At 48.3% G+C, this 18,124-nt stretch overlaps 1 protein-coding gene across 2 annotated transcripts in view; it reads right to left on the bottom strand.

Annotated features, from left to right (window-relative positions):
- mtrf1 (mitochondrial translational release factor 1) overlaps positions 1 to 17,384 on the bottom strand; it is a 28,129-nt gene extending 10,745 nt beyond the window's left edge. The window contains exons 1-5 of one of the 2 annotated variants that reach the window (XM_086006110.1): positions 17,110 to 17,384; positions 13,494 to 13,960; positions 10,918 to 11,009; positions 8,158 to 8,239; positions 946 to 1,053 (exon numbers count right to left, since the gene is read on the bottom strand). In XM_086006110.1, the coding sequence (XP_085862236.1) occupies positions 946 to 1,053; positions 8,158 to 8,239; positions 10,918 to 11,009; positions 13,494 to 13,917 (706 nt within the window). In that variant the 5' untranslated portion in view covers positions 13,918 to 13,960; positions 17,110 to 17,384. Of the gene's footprint in view, positions 1 to 945; positions 1,054 to 8,157; positions 8,240 to 10,917; positions 11,010 to 13,493; positions 15,128 to 17,109 lie in introns of those variants that run through there. The other variant, XM_086006111.1, reaches the window with a different exon arrangement.
- Between the last annotated feature and the right edge of the window lie 740 nt (positions 17,385 to 18,124).

The raw sequence follows: 18,124 nt of genomic DNA, 5'->3' as shown, positions 1-18,124 counted from the left end.
TCCCAATTTGTTCTTGTTTTCAAATCTGAACATTTTGGAGAATTTCTTTGGAGAGCTACCTTCCCTTCCTGTCCCCCATGTTAGCTGGCATTGTAAGCGGTTCCCTCTACTCAGGCACTCTCATCACCCTGCTCTTCAAAAAAAAAAAACACCCTCACCCCCCCTGTCCCTGCAAACTATCGCACCATTTCCAACCTCCTTTTCCTCTCAAGTCCTTGAACGTGTTGTCGCCTCCAAAATCTGTGCCCATCTTTTCTGCAACGGCATGTTTGAACCCCTCCAAGCAGGTTTCCGCCCTGCCACAGCCCTAATCAAAGTCACAAATGACATCCTGTGACTGTTACCATGGTAAACCATCCTTCCTCAACCTCTCTACAGCCTTTGACAATGGTCGACCCGGTCATCCTCCCCTATGTTGTCCAACTAAGCAGGACTGCCCTCGCTTGGTTCCATTCTTACCTTTCCAATCGTAGCCAGAGCATCTCCAGCAATGACTTCTCTTCCCACCCCTGCACCGTTACCACTGGAATCCCCCAAAGATCTATCCTCGCCCCCTCCTCTTCCTTGTCTACATGTTGCCCTTCAGTAGACATGTGCTCAAGTTCCACATGTACGCTGATGACACCCAGCTCTACCTCTCCACCAACTCTCAACACAGAGGCTGTGAGGGGTCATCAGACTGCTTGTCCAACATCTAGTCTTGGATGAGCCGCACTTTCCTCCAGTTAAACATTGGGAAGACTATAGGAACAGCCCCTCAAATTAGATCATGGATGGTCTTTCAAGAACATTGGAGAATATCCTCTCTCTGCTCCGGTTTCCCGCGTGTACTTGCACTGATTTGGGGACTGTGTTAGCAGGCAGTGTTTATGTGTAAACCTCCAAGAGCAGACCTGGAGGGTTTGGTAGCTTTGTCCCTGTACTGGAACAGCTAAAACAGATTACCATAGTCAGCAGGTGTGTAGTTCAGCACTTCAAAGCTCCAGTCCTTGTAGTCTGCATAACACTCATACATATCAAAAACCTCCCTCGTAAACTGTTGGCAAATATCACCTGGAAGAACAATGAAGCCAGGAGTCAACACTAGTACGATAGCAAAGTACTGCAGATGCTGGAAATCCGAAATAACAACAGAAGCGCTGTTGCCTCACAGCGCCAGAGACCCGGGTTCGAATCCGGCCTCGGGCGACTGTCTGTGTGGAGTTTGCACATTCTCCCCGTGTTTGCGTGGGTTTTCTCCGGGTGCTCCGGTTTCCTCCCACAGTCCAAAGATGTGCAGGTTAGGTTGATTGGCTATGATAAATTGACCCTTAGTGTTAGGGGGATTAAATACGTGGGATTACAGGGATAGGGTGGGATATGTGTTGGTGTAGGGGTTACGGGGATCGGGTGGGATATGTGTCGGTGCAGGCTCGATGGGCCAAAATGGCCTCTATCTGCACTGTGGTGATTCTGTGATTCTGTGAAAATGCTGGAAAAACTCAGCAGGCCAGGCAGCATCCGTGGAGAGAGAAATAGAGTCAACGGTTCAGGTCGAAACCCTTCGGCAGGACTGAAAAAGCACAGGAAATGAAACAAATTAAACGGCCAGTTTGGAGGCTGAGAGAGAACAAGAGAGAAGTGAAGAGACATTAAGAGGTATTCAAAACGAGACGAGATAGTGATAGGACTAGTGGAGACAAAAGACGGCTCTAGATTAGGTGTGAAACGTGCTGGCAGAATGGGAGACAGCTGCCACGTGGGAGGTGAGCAGCTGAAAAGGTTTCCCTCTCCTTTTCTGATGTTCCACAGACCCCTCCAGCACCTCACCCTTGATAAGGAACAGGCGGTTTACTAGGGGTCTACAGGCCCGTTACAGCCGAGCCTACTCTACTCACATCAGAAATCCACACGAGCAGACTTTCCAGCACAGGTCACTGGGCAGAAATCAGGTACGGGCACCCGGCTGATTCTCCCTCTCTCTAACCAAGGACTAGTGGCGGTAACTGTGGCGCTGCAGCTGCAGCCATTAGTGAAGCACGGAGCCGGAAGAGAATCCAAGGCCTTTGGATCTGTATAGTTTAGCTTTAGTCCAGCGGTGACTACACGCACTGCCCGTGGGGAGAGCTCAGAGCATTTACTTTTCAATAAAAATGCTAATTGGATGGTTCTGGCGGACAGGCCGTCTAGCTCCAGAAGTCAACAGTAAACAATTAAAACCTGCAGTAAAGTGAACATGTGGAGAAGTGCGAGGTACCACATTGTGAGTGAAAATAAAGCATGGAATGGGAGAATATACTCAATGGGAAGACACACAAGGGTGCAGGTGAACAGAGAGACCTAGAGGCTCAAATACAGAATTCCCTGAAGCTGTAAGTGCAGCTAGATAAAGCTATAAAATGGAATTTTGTGTTTTATAGAGTACACGAGTAGAGAAGTAATGATAATTTGTACAATCACTGGTTAGGCCCACAGTTAGAGTGCCGTGTGCAGTTTTGGGTGACTTATTATGGAAAGGACAATAAGGCCATAGAGAGTGAACAGTGCAGATTCACCAGGATGATGCCAGGGACAGGAAACTATAGTTATGAGGAGAGACTGGAGATACTGGGACTATTTCCACTGGAGCAGAGAAGGCGAAGAGGAGATTTAGTCAAGATTTAAAATATATATTAATGATCTGGACGAGGGAATTGGGTGTAATATCTCCAAATTTGCAGATGACACAAAGCTGGGTGTGCGTGTGTGCTGTGAGGAGGATGTCGTGAAACTCCAGGACGATTTGGACAGGTTGGGTGATTGGGCAGAAACATGGCAAATGCGCTATAATGTGGATAAATGTGAGGTTATCCACTTTGGTGGCAAAAACAGGAAGGCAGATTATTATTTGAATGGCAATAGATTGGGAGAAGGGGAAGTGCAAAGAGACCTGGGTGTTCTTGTGCACCAGTCGCTGAAGGTAAGCATGCAGGTGCAGCAGGCGGTTAAGAAGGCAAATGGTATGTTGGCCTTCGTAGCAAGAGGGTTCGAGTACAGGAACAAGGATGTCTTGCTACAGTTGTACAGGGCCTTGGTGAGACCGCACCTTGAGTATTGTGTGCAGTTTTGGTCGCCTTACCTGAGGAAGGACGTTCTTGCCATGGAAGGAGTGCAGCGAAGATTCACCAGGCTGATACCTGGGATGGCAGGAATGACGTATGAGGAGAGATTGTGTCGATTGGGCTTATACTCACTGGAGTTTAGAAGATTGAGAGGGGATCTCATCAAAACCTATAAAATTCTGTCAGGCCTGGACAGACTAGATGCAGGAAGGATGTTTCTGATGGCCGGGGAGTCCAGAACCAGGGGTCACAGTCTAAGGATAAGGGGTAAGCCATTTAGGACTGAAATGAGGAGGAATTTCTTCACCCAGAGTGGTGAACCTGTGGAATTCTCTGCCACAGAGGGCGGTAGAGGCCAGTTCATTAAACATATTCAAGAAAGAGTTGGATATATTTCTTAAGGCTAAAGGGATCAAGGGATATGGGGAGAAAGCAGGGACCGGGTACTGAATTTGGATGATCAGCCATGATCTCATTGAATGGCGGAGCAGGCTCGAGGGGCCGAATGGCCTACTCCTGCTCCTATCTTCTATGTTTCTATGTAAAATTATGAAGGGTTTTAATACAGTGAATGGGGAAAGATTATTTCATCGAGTTGGGAGTCAGTGACGAGGGTTCATCAATTTAAAATTGTCACTGAGATGGTGAAGAGGGGGGTTAGGAGAGATTTCTTTACGCAGTGGGTTGTTGGAGTATGGAATGCTTTACCACAGGGAGTGGTTGAGCCAGAGACCGACCGTTGCCTCTTTTAAAGGAAAACTGGATAAATATTTGAAACAGTAAGATGAGAAGAGAATGGGGCAGTGGGATTAGTTTTGGACTTTTGTATTAATCACTCATTTGCGCATCGCTGGAAAGGCCGGCATTTATTGCCCATCCCGAGTAACCCTGAGAAGGTTCTTCAACTGCTGCAGTTGTAGCGGGCTGATACAATGGAGTGGTTTGCTGGGCCACTTCAGGGAGCAGTTAAGAGGCAACCATGTTGCTGTGTGACTGGAGTTACGTAATAAGCCAGACCAGGAAACGACGACACTCTCCTTCCCCATCTTCAAAATGCAGCTCTCAACTTCTCTTCTCTTTCTTCCCCTTCATTGTGAGCGGTTTGTGTATCCCTTTCTATTAGCTCGGATATACACAGCTGGACGGTATAGCAGGGACTGGATATACACAGCTGGACGGTATAGCAGGGACTGGATATACACAGCTGGACGGTACAGCAGGGACTGGATATACACAGCTGGACGGTATAGCAGGGACTGGATATACACAGCTGGACGGTATAGCAGGGACTGGATATACACAGCTGGACGGTATAGCAGAGATTGGAAATACACAGCTGGACGGTATAGCAGGGGCTGGATGGTATAGCAGGGACTGGATATACACAGCTGGACTGTATAGCAGGGACTGGATATACACAGCTGGACGGTCTAGCAGGGACTGGATATACACAGCTGGACTGTATAGCAGGGACTGGATATACACAGCTGGACGGTACAGCAGGGACTGGATATACACAGCTGGACTGTATAGCAGGGATTGGATATACACAGCTGGACGGTATAGCAGGGACTGGATATACACAGCTGGATGGTATAGCAGGGGCTGGATATATACAGCTGGACGGTATAGCAGGGACTGGATATACACAGCTGGACGGTATAGCAGGGACTGGATATACACAGCTGGACGGTATAGCAGGGACTGGATATACACAGCTGCACGGTATAGCAGGGACTGGATATGCACAGCTGGATGGTATAGCAGAGATTGGATATACACAGCTGGGCAGTATAGCAGAGACTGGATATACACAGCTGGACGGTATAGCAGGGGCTGGATATACACAGCTGGACGGTATAGCAGGGACTGGATATACACAGCTGGACGGTATAGCAGGGACTGGATATACACAGCTGGACGGTATAGCAGGGACTGGATATATACAGCTGCACGGTATAGCAGGGACTGGATATACACAGCTGGATGGTATAGCAGAGATTGGATATACACAGCTGGGCAGTATAGCAGGGGCTGGATATACACAGCTGGACGGTATAGCAGGGGCTGGATATACACAGCTGGACGGTATAGCAGAGATTGGATATACACAGCTGGATGGTATAGCAGGGACTGGATATACACAGCTGGACGGTATAGCAGGGACTGGATATACACAGCTGGACAATATAGCAGGGACTGGATATAAACAGCTGGACAGTATAGCAGGAATTGGATATACACAGCTGGACAGTATAGCAGGGATTGGATATACACAGCTGGACGGTATAGCAGGGATTGGATATACACAGCTGGACGGTATAGCAGGGACTGGATATACACAGCTGGATGGTATAGCAGGGACTGGATATACACAGCTGCACGGTATAGCAGGGACTGGATATACACAGCTGGATGGTATAGCAGAGATTGGATATACACAGCTGGACAGTATAGCAGGGGCTGGATATACACAGCTGGACGGTATAGCATGGGCTGGATATACACAGCTGGACGGTATAGCAGGGACTGGATATACACAGCTGGACAGTATAGCAGGGACTGGATATACACAGCTGGACGGTATAGCAGGGACTGGATATACTCAGCTGGACTGTATAGCAGGGACTGGATATACACAGCTGGACGGTATAGCAGGGACTGGATATACACAGCTGGACTGTATAGCAGGGATTGGATATACACAGCTGGACGGTATAGCAGGGACTGGATATACACAGCTGGACGGTATAGCAGGGGCTGGATATATACAGCTGGACGGTATAGCAAGGACTGGATATACACAGCTGGACGGTATAGCAGGGACTGGATATACACAGCTGGACGGTATAGCAGGGACTGGATATACACAGCTGCACGGTATAGCAGGGACTGGATATGCACAGCTGGATGGTATAGCAGAGATTGGATATACACAGCTGGGCAGTATAGCAGAGACTGGATATACACAGCTGGACGGTATAGCAGGGGCTGGATATACACAGCTGGACGGTATAGCAGGGACTGGATATACACAGCTGGACAGTATAGCAGGGACTGGATATACACAGCTGGACGGTATAGCAGGGACTGGATATACACAGCTGGACGGTATAGCAGGGACTGGATATATGCAGCTGCACGGTATAGCAGGGACTGGATATACACAGCTGGATGGTATAGCAGAGATTGGATATACACAGCTGGGCAGTATAGCAGGGGCTGGATATACACAGCTGGACGGTATAGCAGGGGCTGGATATACACAGCTGGACGGTATAGCAGAGATTGGATATACACAGCTGGATGGTATAGCAGGGACTGGATATACACAGCTGGACGGTATAGCAGGGACTGGATATACACAGCTGGACAATATAGCAGGGACTGGATATAAACAGCTGGACAGTATAGCAGGAATTGGATATACACAGCTGGACAGTATAGCAGGGATTGGATATACACAGCTGGACGGTATAGCAGGGATTGGATATACACAGCTGGACGGTACAGCAGGGACTGGATATACACAGCTGGATGGTATAGCAGGGACTGGATATACACAGCTGCACGGTATAGCAGGGACTGGATATACACAGCTGGATGGTATAGCAGAGATTGGATATACACAGCTGGACATTATAGCAGGGGCTGGATATACACAGCTGGACGGTATAGCACGGGCTGGATATACACAGCTGGACAGTATAGCAGGGACTGGATATACACAGCTGGACGGTATAGCAGGGACTGGATATACTCAGCTGGACAGTATAGCAGGGACTGGATATACACAGCTGGACGGTATAGCAGGGACTGGATTTTCACAGCTGGACGGTATAGCAGGGATTGGATATACACAGCTGGACGGTATAGCAGAGATTGGATATACACAGCTGGACGGTATAGCAGGGACTGGATGTACACAGCTGGACGGTATAGCAGGAACTGGATATACACAGCTGGACGGTATAGCAGGGGCTGGATATACACAGCTGGACGGTATAGCACGGGCTGGATATACACAGCTGGACGGTATAGCAGGGGCTGGATATACACAGCTGGACAGTATAGCAGGGACTGGATATACACAGCTGGACGGTATAGCAGGGACTGGATATACTCAGCTGGACGGTATAGCAGGGACTGGATTTTCACAGCTGGACGGTATAGCAGGGATTGGATATACACAGCTGGACGGTATAGCAGAGATTGGATATTCACAGCTGGACGGTATAGCAGGGGCTGGATATACACAGCTGGACGGTATAGCAGGGACTGGATATACACAGCTGGACGGTATAGCGGGGACTGGATATACACAGCTGGACGGTATAGCAGGGACTGGATATACACAGCTGGACGGTATAGCAGGGGCTGGATATACACAGCTGGACAGTATAGCAGGGACTGGATATACACAGCTGGACGGTATAGCAGGGACTGGATATACACAGCTGGACAGTATAGCAGAGACTGGATATACACAGCTGGACAGTATAGCAGAGACTGGATATACACAGCTGGACATTTCCCCATTTCTGGTACGGTGCCGTGTGAGCATTATTCAGACGTGACCCTGATCACTGACAGGCTGTTTACTGTAGGTGCCACTGTGGCCAAGCCCTATCCTGCCATCCACACACAAGCCCGTCCAGCAGTGGTCAGTGGATATTGAATGGGAAGGCGAGCCCTGGACAATATTTCCCAGCAGGAGTGCTGACACCACTGGCTGTACCCCAACTGGGTCAAAATCCTGTAACTCCCTCCCTAACAGCACTGTGGGAGAACCTTCATCACACGGACTGCAGCGGTTCAAGGCGGCGGCTCACCACCACCTTCTCAAGGGCAATTAGGGATGGGCAATAAATGCTGGCCTGGCCAGCGACGCCCACATCCCATAAACGAAAAAAAAACCACTGGCTGCACCCCAACTGCCTCCTTGCTTGAGCAGAGCTGGCACAGACTGGGGACCTCACTGTGCTGCAGGACTCAGGTCCTGACCAGAGAACAGCATGGAGTCAGAGGGAGCCGAGCAACGTACTTCACGGCCATTCTGTCTTGTGTAAATTCTCACCTCCTGTCGTTCTTCCAGCTGTCACCTCGAGAATCACGTTGCTTTCATCATGTTCCTCCCTTTGCAGCAGAGTCTGAAGGAGCTGAAGGTGTAGAAAAGGAAGCATTAAAACTGGATGCTGGAAACATTGCTTACATGCAGTTTATTTGGTTTGCAAAAGGAGCTGCTTCAAGAAATGTTCTTTAAAACTTGCACTCCTGTCCTGTCACTACGTATCCTGCTCAGCCTCCAACCAACAGACTTCACAGCAACATACTCACTTTAATCAGCAGCATGCGAGAAAGGGCAAGAAAAGAGCTTCAGAGATGCCGCCGGTTTGCGTTTTGCGAGAACAGTCAGTGCTATCCACGGGTCAGTGCTGACCCAACTCCATCCTTTAGGCTGTGTCACCAGAGATCCCCCGAGGTGTTCTCTGAGCGCATGCCGAGTTCCAGGTGCGGGAATACCCCAAGTAGCGGGGGGCTGGGGGCAGCGTTTTGGAGCAACGTTACCTGGATTTCCATCATGTATATAACCAAGTGATTCTGAAGACACTGCAGACAAATGGCATTTCCTAGTATGGGTTACAGTCTAATGGCAAACATGATTTGAGAAACATGATTTGATTGTTTTTGAAATCATTAGAAAAGGTAACTGCATATTAAGGTAGTGTGTTAAACATAGTAAAGATTCACTTCAATGTAATTTTTATTTAGATTTTGCTCAGCGCATACTTGTGAATTGAAATAGGTAAAAGTGTTGTTAAATCCCATTTACAAAAGTGACCCCTAGTTTTTATTTTCAGATCAATCTTTTGTGCTGGGTTGATGGAATGCAGCCTTGCATTATATTCTTTAGGAGTATTAGTCTGAGCTTACACATGCTGCTACTGTGTTCAGATCAATGTAGACCCAATCCCCAGACAGAATTTCTCCTCCTGCTCCCTTATAACTCCCCACAGCAGTGTAGATACCAACGCTCAGTATTTCTAGCCCCATTCACGCTGGCTCCAGAAAATCAGAGTATTTCGGGGCACTGCAAGCTCATGGGCGATGACATCATTGTTACACTACAACAACAACTTGCATTGATATCGCACCTTTAATGTAATAAAAACGTCCCAAGGTGCTTCACGGGAGCGATTATCAGACAAAATCTGACACCGAGCCACGTAAGGAGGTATTAGGACAGGTGACAGGTGTGGATTCCTCAGTCGGTTGGTTCGGAGACTCTTAAGGCAGGGCACTGGATTTATACACATGCCAGACTCCCAGATGACGAAAGAAAAATTCAAGGTGCAGATTTCTGATCATCTTTTCCAACTGAATTTCAAACCCTTTGATCAGATGGGCAGATTGGCCGTGTTACTTTGGTTCCAATGTACAAGGTTAACTTGCTGTATCTGAGCAAGATTACAGCATTTGCAAGCGTTCCCATTTAAAGGACGGGTTGGTGCTCTTGGTAGGTTTTTTTTGTGTTGCCACACAAGAAACACATGTCGATACTCTCAGTCTGAAATCGCACCTTACATAAGTGCTGTGTTCGGTTTTCCCAGGTCCAATACCTTGTTTCCAGAAACATAGAAGATAGGAGCAGGAGTAGGCCATTCGGCCCCTCGAGCCTGCTCCGCCAGTCAACGAGATCATGGCTGATCATCCAAACCCTAGCACCCGGTCCCTACACCGACAGCCATCCCACCCAAGCCCAATCCCCGCAACCCCGCGTATTTAATCCCCCCTAACACTAAGGGTCAATTTAAAAAAAAAAAAAAAATTTTAAATCATGGCCAATCAACCTAACCCGCACATCTTTGGACTGTGGGAGGAAACCGGAGCACCCGGAGGAAACCCACGCAAACACGGGGAGAATGTGCAAACTCCACACAGACAGTCACCCGAGGCCGGATTTGAACCCGGGTCCCTGGCGCTGTGAGGCAACAGTGCTAACCACTATGCCACCGTGCTGCCCTATGGAAGTTCTATGGAAATGTTGAGACTTGGGGACAAACTGAGACAACCAGTGTAGCAGTGACATCGCTGCTCACGATGTGGTCTCCTCTACATTGGGGAGACCAAATGCAGATTGGGCGACCACTTTGCGGAACACCTCCGTTCAGTCCGTAAGGGTGACCCTGAGCTTCCGGTCGCCTGTCACTTTAATTCTCCGCTCCACTCCCACTCTGTCCTCGGCCTCTTACATTGTTCCAATGAAGCTCGACGTAAGCTCAAGGAACAGCACCTCATCTTTCGATTGGGCACTTTACAGCCTTCTGGACTCAACATTGAGTTCAACAATTTCAGACTATAACCACCCCCCCTCCATTTTGTCAGGCGGCAGCTGTTGACGACTCTGCCATCCCCATTTACAACATTTTATCTCTCCGAAGTTCAATCCTGGCACAGACTGTGCCTTTAGTTCCTTCTTCAACCCCCCCTCTCCCTGCCCCTGCTTAAAACCTGTTACATCTCCAACTTTTTCCGGTTCTGGTGAAGGGTCACAGACCTGAAAGGTTAACTCTGTTTCTCTCCCCACGGATGCTGCCTGGCCTGCTGAGTGTTTCCAGCATGTTCTGTTGTTATAGCAGTGACAGTCTCTTGTCGAGTGTGTGAAGCTGTGTGCCAGATACCGTACAATCCCACTGTTAGACGCGCAAAACCTTAGGGAACCTAATTGCTGAGAAAACCCATTTCCCAGACGTGTGCGCACAAATATAAAGTGTTCTACACCACAAACTAACCGCACCACTTATAAAGAATTTCCTAGCTGCACATTTGCACTCACTTTCCCCTGTAAAACGGCAATGCTTTCGCGGAGCAGCTGACGTTCTTCAAGGACCAACGGTATCAGTTCTCGGTCATCTCTGGCCTTCAGACCTGAAAGTTGTTTAAAAATTTAAAATAATTGTCTTAAAACTAACACTGAAATGAAGAGTTTTTCTTGTCTAAATCATGCACTGAATTTCAGGTTCTTTATAATTCTTGAATAGCCAGCCAAACGGCACATCAGTGTGGAGCGTGTGAGTACTGTATCTTAGGCATCAAGTGGTCAGTGTCGAATTCTGCTGAGCAGCATTTCAATCTCACCCACTTCAGCTCTGCTCTTTCTGTCGTATCATCATCATCATGATGATTAAGTTAGCAGATGATACAAAAATTGGCTGTGTGGTTGACAGTGAGGAAGAAAGCTGTAGACTGCAGGAAGATATCAATGGACTGGTCAGGTGGGCAGAAAAATGGCAAATGGAATTCAATCCGGAGAAGTGTGAGGTAATGCATTTGAGGAGGGCTAACAAGGCAAGGGAATACACGGTGAATGGTAGGATACTGAGAAATGTAGAGGAACAGAGGGACCTTGGGGTGCATGTCCACAGATCCCCGAATGTAGGACAGGTTAAGAAGGCATACAGGATACTTTCCTTTATAAGCTGAGGCATAGAATATAAGAACAGGGAGGTTATGCTTGAATTGCATAAAACACTAGTTAGGCCACAGCTAGAGTACTGCATGCAGTTCTGGTCACCACATTACAGGAAAGATGTGATTGCACTAGAGCGGGTACAGAGGAGATTTACGAGGATGTTGCCAGGACTGGAGAATTTTAGCTACGAGGAAAGATTGGATAGGCTGGGGTTGTTTTCTTTGGAACAGAGGAGGCTGAGAGGAGATTAATTGAGGTGTATAAAATTATGAGTGGCCTAGATAGAGTCGATAGGAAGGATCTATTTCACTTAGCAGAGAGGTCAATAACCAGGGGCATAGATTTAAAGTAATTGGTAGAAGGATTAGAGGGGAGTTGAGGAGAATCTTTTTCACCCAGAGGGTGGTGGGGGTCTGGAACTCACTGCCTGAAAGGGTGTCAGAGGCAGAAATCCTCAGCACATTTAAAACGTACTTGGATATGCACTTGAAGTGCCGTAACCTACAGGGCTATGGACCAAGAGCTGGAAAGTGGGATTAGGCTGGAGAGCTCTTTTTCGACTGGCACTAACACGATGGGCCGAATGGCCTCCCTCTGTGCTGTAAATTTCTATGATTCTATTGTGCAGCAACTTTTAAAAAGCCTGGCATCTTTCTTAGTTTTATTTAGAATTTCACAGCACAGAAACAGGTCATTCAGCCCAACAGGTCTATAGAAACATAGAAGATAGGAGCAGGAGTAGGCCATTCGGCCCCTCGAGCCTGCTCCGCCATTCAATGCGATCATGGCTGATCATCCAAATTCAGTACCTGTCCCTGCCTTCTCCCCATATCCCTTGATCCATTTAGCCTCAAGAAATATATCCAACTCTTTCTTGAATATATTTAATGAACTAGCCTCCACCGCTCTCTGTGGCAGAAAATTCCACAGGTTCACCACTCTCTGGGTGAAGAAATTCCTCCTCATCTCAGTCCTAAATGGCTTACCCCTTATCCTTAGACTATGACCCCTGGTTCTGGACTCCCCGGCCATCAGAAACATCCTTCCTGCATCTAGTCTGTCCAGACCTGACAGAATTTTATAGGATTCAATGAGATCCCCTCTCAATCTTCTAAACTCCAGTGAGTATAAGCCCAATCGACACAATCTCTCCTCATACGTCATTCCTGCCATCCCAGGTATCAGCCTGGTGAATCTTCGCTGCACTCCCTCCATGGCAAGAACGTCCTTCCTCAGGTAAGGCGACCAAAACTGCACACAATACTCAAGGTGCGGTCTCACCAAGGCCCTGTACAACTGTAGCAAGGCATCCTTGTTCCTGTACTCGAACCCTCTTGCTACGAAGGCCAACATACCATTTGCCTTCTTAACCGCCTGCTGCACCTGCATGCTTACCTTCAGCGACTGGTGCACAAGGACACCCAGGTCTCTTTGCACTTCCCCTTCTCCCAATCTATTGCCATTCAAATAATAATCTGCCTTCCTGTTTTTGCCACCAAAGTGGATAACCTCACATTTATCCACATTATAGTGCATTTGCCATGTTTCTACCCAATCACCCAACCTGTCCAAATCGTAGTGTTTCTGCTCCACACGAGCCTCCTCCCACCCTACTTCATCTCACTTTATCAGCATACCCTTCTATTCTTTTATACCTCATGTACATATCGAGCTTCCCCTTAAATGCTTCTATACTATTCTCCTCAACTACTCCCTGTGGTAGCGAGTTCCACATTCTCACCACTCTCTGGGTAAAGAAGTTTCTCCTGAATTCCCTATTGGATTTATTAATTATTATCTTATATATTTGGCCCCTAGTTTTGGACCCCAACAAGTTGGTTTAAAACAGTACACAATTACTTATTGGATATCATTAAACTGATATGCCAAAGATTGACATGCGATTTCAATGCCAAATGTGAAAGTGAAACTTTGATTACTGTTGTACATCGATTCCAACTCCAGCAAGTCCTTTTCTGACGAATGCATCTCTTTCAACAGTGGTACAAGTGGAGCCAGCTCAGCATGACGTCTACTGAATGATTTTCCATTTTCCTCGTGTGGCTGGATGCAATTTACTCTGTTGTTAATTTCTTTGTATTCTTCTTTCAAGGCCTCAATGTACTTCTTTACAGCTTCTAGCTGAAGTAGTTCACTAAAATAATTATGACAATGCCTCGCTGACTGCTGCCTATAAATAGCATTTGGTGCATTTATATGGAAACAGGACAACCAAAGTCTGGAAGTCTGTCTGCGTGTTGCTACATTTGGCCTCAGCTTCTGAAACGCTCTGCAGGTCCTTCCGAGATGACTCTGCCTCCAGAGTAAGTTCATAATAAACCAATCACACCCAGGTTTCATCATCTGAGCAGTCCTTCAAACTCATAACAAAGGAGGACGTGATTATCTGTGGAAGTTGTGAGAGTCAACAGATTAGTTGGGACTAAGCACAAACAGCACATTGTCAGACAACATTTGGCATGCAATGTTTTGAAAACTCAAAGCATTTCAAACCCTTGGAAAGGGTGCTGAAGAGATTTACTAGAATGGTACCAGGGATGAGGGACTTCAGTTATGTGGAGAGACTAGGGTTGTTCTCCTTAGAGCAGAGAAGGTTAGGGGAGATCCGATAGAGGTTTTAAAAATTAAGGAGGGTTTTGACAGAGTAAATAGGGAGAAACTGTTTCCAGTGGCAGGAGGGTCGGTAACCAGAGGACATAGATTTAAGGTAATTGGCAAAAGAGCCGGAGGCGAGATGAGGAGAATTTTTTTGATGCAGCGAGTTGTTGTGATCTGGAACACACTCCCTGAAAGGGCGGTGGGGGCAGATTCAAGAGTAACTTTTAAAAGGGAATTGGAGAAATACTTGAAGGGGAGAAATGTGCAGGGCTGTGGGGAAACTGTTGAACTCAACTTTTTTTCCCCACTGCAGAGTTTGAAAGAGTGAGGCCCCCCTCTTCAACCAGGAAAATATCTCATCATGACAGCCCAAGTGGTGTGGAGCCCGCCGGTCAGGCAGCTCCCTGCCCCGCAGCAGGGAGCTGCACCCGAGACTATCGCAGACGTTCCCCTCGCACTGTTCCTCATTAAAACTGAAAGAACTCTCCGTTAGGGTTTTATAGTAACTGACCCAGAACTGTCAAGACAGAAGCTATTAATTATTAGTGCTTGTATTCATTATTTGTAAAGCAGAAAATGCTGATGAGATAAAGGGAGGACATTTTTGATACTGATTTTAAATAATAAAGTTGAAATTCAACTGCAAAAGCAATGGATTGTACAGTAATTTACAACAGCCTCTTGTGTACAATTTCACTGATAAAGCAGCTCTGATAGTTTGTCAGAATGACACATCCACTCGGCACTACTGGCTGAAGATGGTCACAAACTCTCTCAGCCTTGTCTTTTGCACTCACGTGCTGGGCTCCACCATCATTGAGGATGGGGACATTCATGGAGCCTCCTCCTCCCGTTAGTTGTTTAATGGTCCACCACCATTCACGTCTGGATGTGGCAGGACTGCAGAGCTTTGATCTGATTCATTGATTGTGGGATCGCTTAGCTCTGTCTAGAACATGCTGCTTCCGCTGTTTAGTACACATGTATTCCTGTGTTGCAACTTCCCCAGGTTGGCACCTCATTTTTAGGTACGCCTGGTGCTGCTCCCGGCATGCTCTTCTACACTCCTCATTGAACCAGGGTTGGTCCCCTGGCTTGATGGTAATGGTAGTGAGGGATATGTCGGGCCATGAGGTTACAGATTGTGGTGGAATACAATTCTGCGCTGCTGATGGCCCACAGCGCCTCATGGATGCCCAGTTTTGAGCTTCTAGATCTGTTCTGAATCTATTCCATTTAGCATAGTGGTAGTGCCACACAACACGATGGAGGGTGTCCTCAGTGTGAAGAAGGGACTTCACCTTCACGAGGATTGTGCGGTGGTCACTGTTACCAATGATGTCATGGACAGGTGCATCTGCGACAGGTAGATTAGTGAGGACGAGGCCAAGTAGGTTTTTCCCTCGTGTTGGTTCTCTCACCACCTGTCACAGGCCCAGACTGGCAGCTATGTCCTTCAGGACTCGGCCAGCTCAGTCAGTAGTGGTGCTACCGAGCCACTCTTGGTGATGGACATTGAAGTCCCCCACCCAGAGTACATTCTGTGCCCTTGCTACTCTCAGTGCTTCTTCCAAGTGGTGTTCAACATGGAGGAGTACTGAGTCATCAGCTGAGGGAGGGCAGTAGGTGATAATCAGCAGGAGGTTTCCTTGCTTATGGTTAACCTGAAACCACGAGACTTCATGGGGTCCGGAATCAATGTTGAGGACTCCCAGGGCCACTCCCTCCTGACTGTATCCCACTGTGCCACCACCCCTGGTGGGTCTGTCCTGCCGGTGGGACAGGACATACCCAGGGATGGTGAGGGAGGAGTCTGGGACATTGGCTGAAAGGTATGATTCTGTGAGTATGACTATGTCAGGCTGTTGCTTGACTAGTCTGTGGGACAGCTCTCCCAATTTTGGCGCAAGTCCCCAGATGTTAGTGAGGAGGTCTTTGCAAGGTCGACTTAAGAGTCAACCACATTGCTGTGGGTCTGGAGTCACATATAGGCCAGACCAGGTGAGGACGGCAGATTTCCTTCCCTAAAGGACATTAGTGAACCAGATGGGTTTTTATGACAATCCGGTAGTTTAACTACTGATACTAGCTTTTTATTCCAGATTAATTTAATTAACTGAATTTAAATTCCCCAGCTGCCGTTCCCTGTACTAAAACTAATAATATAAAAATACTCAGCAAGTTGTGATCTGGAATGCACTGCCTGAAAGGGTGGTGAAGCAGATCCAATAATTGGATATATACTTTAAAAGGAAAAAATTGCAGGGCTATGGGGAAAGAGCAGGGGAGTGCGGCTAACTGGCGAGTTCTTTCACACAGCCGGCACAGACATGATGGGCCAAATGGCCTCCTTCTGTGCTGTATGATTCTATAACTCATCAAATAGGAACAAAGTATTTGTGTATATCATTGTAAATATCTAGCATACTATCTAGCATTCTTTTCTTAAGATCGTAGCATTCTCCCTCACGAGCCAGATGCAAAGTAGAGCCTAGCCACGTCCTCACTTCAGTTTTATTTTTCTAATGGCGGCATGTCCTGTTTATCTCAGACAGCCTTCCCCCGCCAGCCCCCACCACTTCCCCCAACTGTTGGGGTAGAATTTCCAGGGCAGGAGGATGAGTTTCCACAAAAAACAGATGCAACCAATAAAGAGGCAGTGATGGAAGCCAGGGTTTCGGGGCCAAACCGACTGCACCCTGGGGTACTCGAGGAAGTTAGACACATTCTAGCAACTGTCATTAAGGAAACCTCAGAAATGGGGACGGTGTCTGACCATTAAAGATAAGGGAACGTGACCTGTAAACAGGGGCTTGACATCTCGTAAGGAAAGCACTGGAGGAACAAACGATGAATTAGAAGTGAGAGGGAGCCATCGAAGCTTCGTGAGAGGGTGATTCTAATAAATCTCATGGAGTCCTTTGAGGAGTAACAAACCTTGTGGACAGTGGGAACTGAGTGGATGCTTGTTAAAATTTCAGCAAAGATATTGATAAAAGGTCCCACTGGGGTTTAGGTGGCGTGCTTCTGAAACAGATTGAAAAATGGCTGGAGCAGATGAAGCAGTGGGGTCGGTGAGGGATCAGCAGGGAGGGTAACTAGTGGGGTAACTGAGAATCAGCAGCGAGGGTAACTAGTGGGGTAACTGAGGATCAGCAGGGAGGGTAACAATCTCCCCATTCCCCCTCTCCTGGTCACCATTCCCTCGACAATCTCCCCAATATCTCTCACCCCATTCCCCCATCACCCCCATTCCCCCCCCACCATCTCCCCCACTCCCACTCCCCCTGCACTCCCCCCCTTCCCCCCCCCACTCCCATACCATCTCCTCCCCACTCCCCCTTCCCCCCCATCTCCTCCCCACACCATCTCCCCCCCCACTCCCCCTTCCCCCCCACACCATCTCCCCCCCCGCTCCCCCCCCATACCATCTCCCCCCCCACTCCCCCTTCCCCCCCACTCCCCCTTACCCCCCAAACCATCTCCCCCCTTCCCCCATACCATCTCCCCCCTTCCCCCATACCATCTCCCCCCCTTCCCCATACCATCTCACCCCCTTCCCCCCGTACCATCTCCCCCGCTTCCCCCCGTACCATCTCCCCCGCTTCCCCCCCGTACCATCTCCCCCCCATACCATCTCCCCCCTTCCCCCCATACCATCTCCCCCCTTCCCCCCATACCATCTCCCCACCTTCCCCCCACATCTCCCCACCTTCCCCCCACATCTCCCCCCATACCATCTCACCCCCTTCCCCCCATACCATCTCACCCCTTCCCCCCATACCATCTCCCCCCTTCCCCCCATACCATCTCCCCCCCCTTCCCCCCATACCATCTCCCCCTTCCCCCCCATACCATCTCCCCCCTTCCCCCCATACCATCTCCCCACCTTCCCCCCCACATCTCCCCTTCCCCCATACCATCTCCCCCCCTTCCCCCCATACCATCTCCC

Source organism: Somniosus microcephalus, chromosome 14 (assembly GCF_052327205.1).
Source record: "Somniosus microcephalus isolate GS21.2 chromosome 14, FLI_Smic_1.0, whole genome shotgun sequence".
Lineage (NCBI taxonomy): Eukaryota > Metazoa > Chordata > Chondrichthyes > Squaliformes > Somniosidae > Somniosus > Somniosus microcephalus.
Note: the sequence above shows the minus strand (reverse complement) of the source record. Positions and strands in the feature narration are given on the sequence as shown.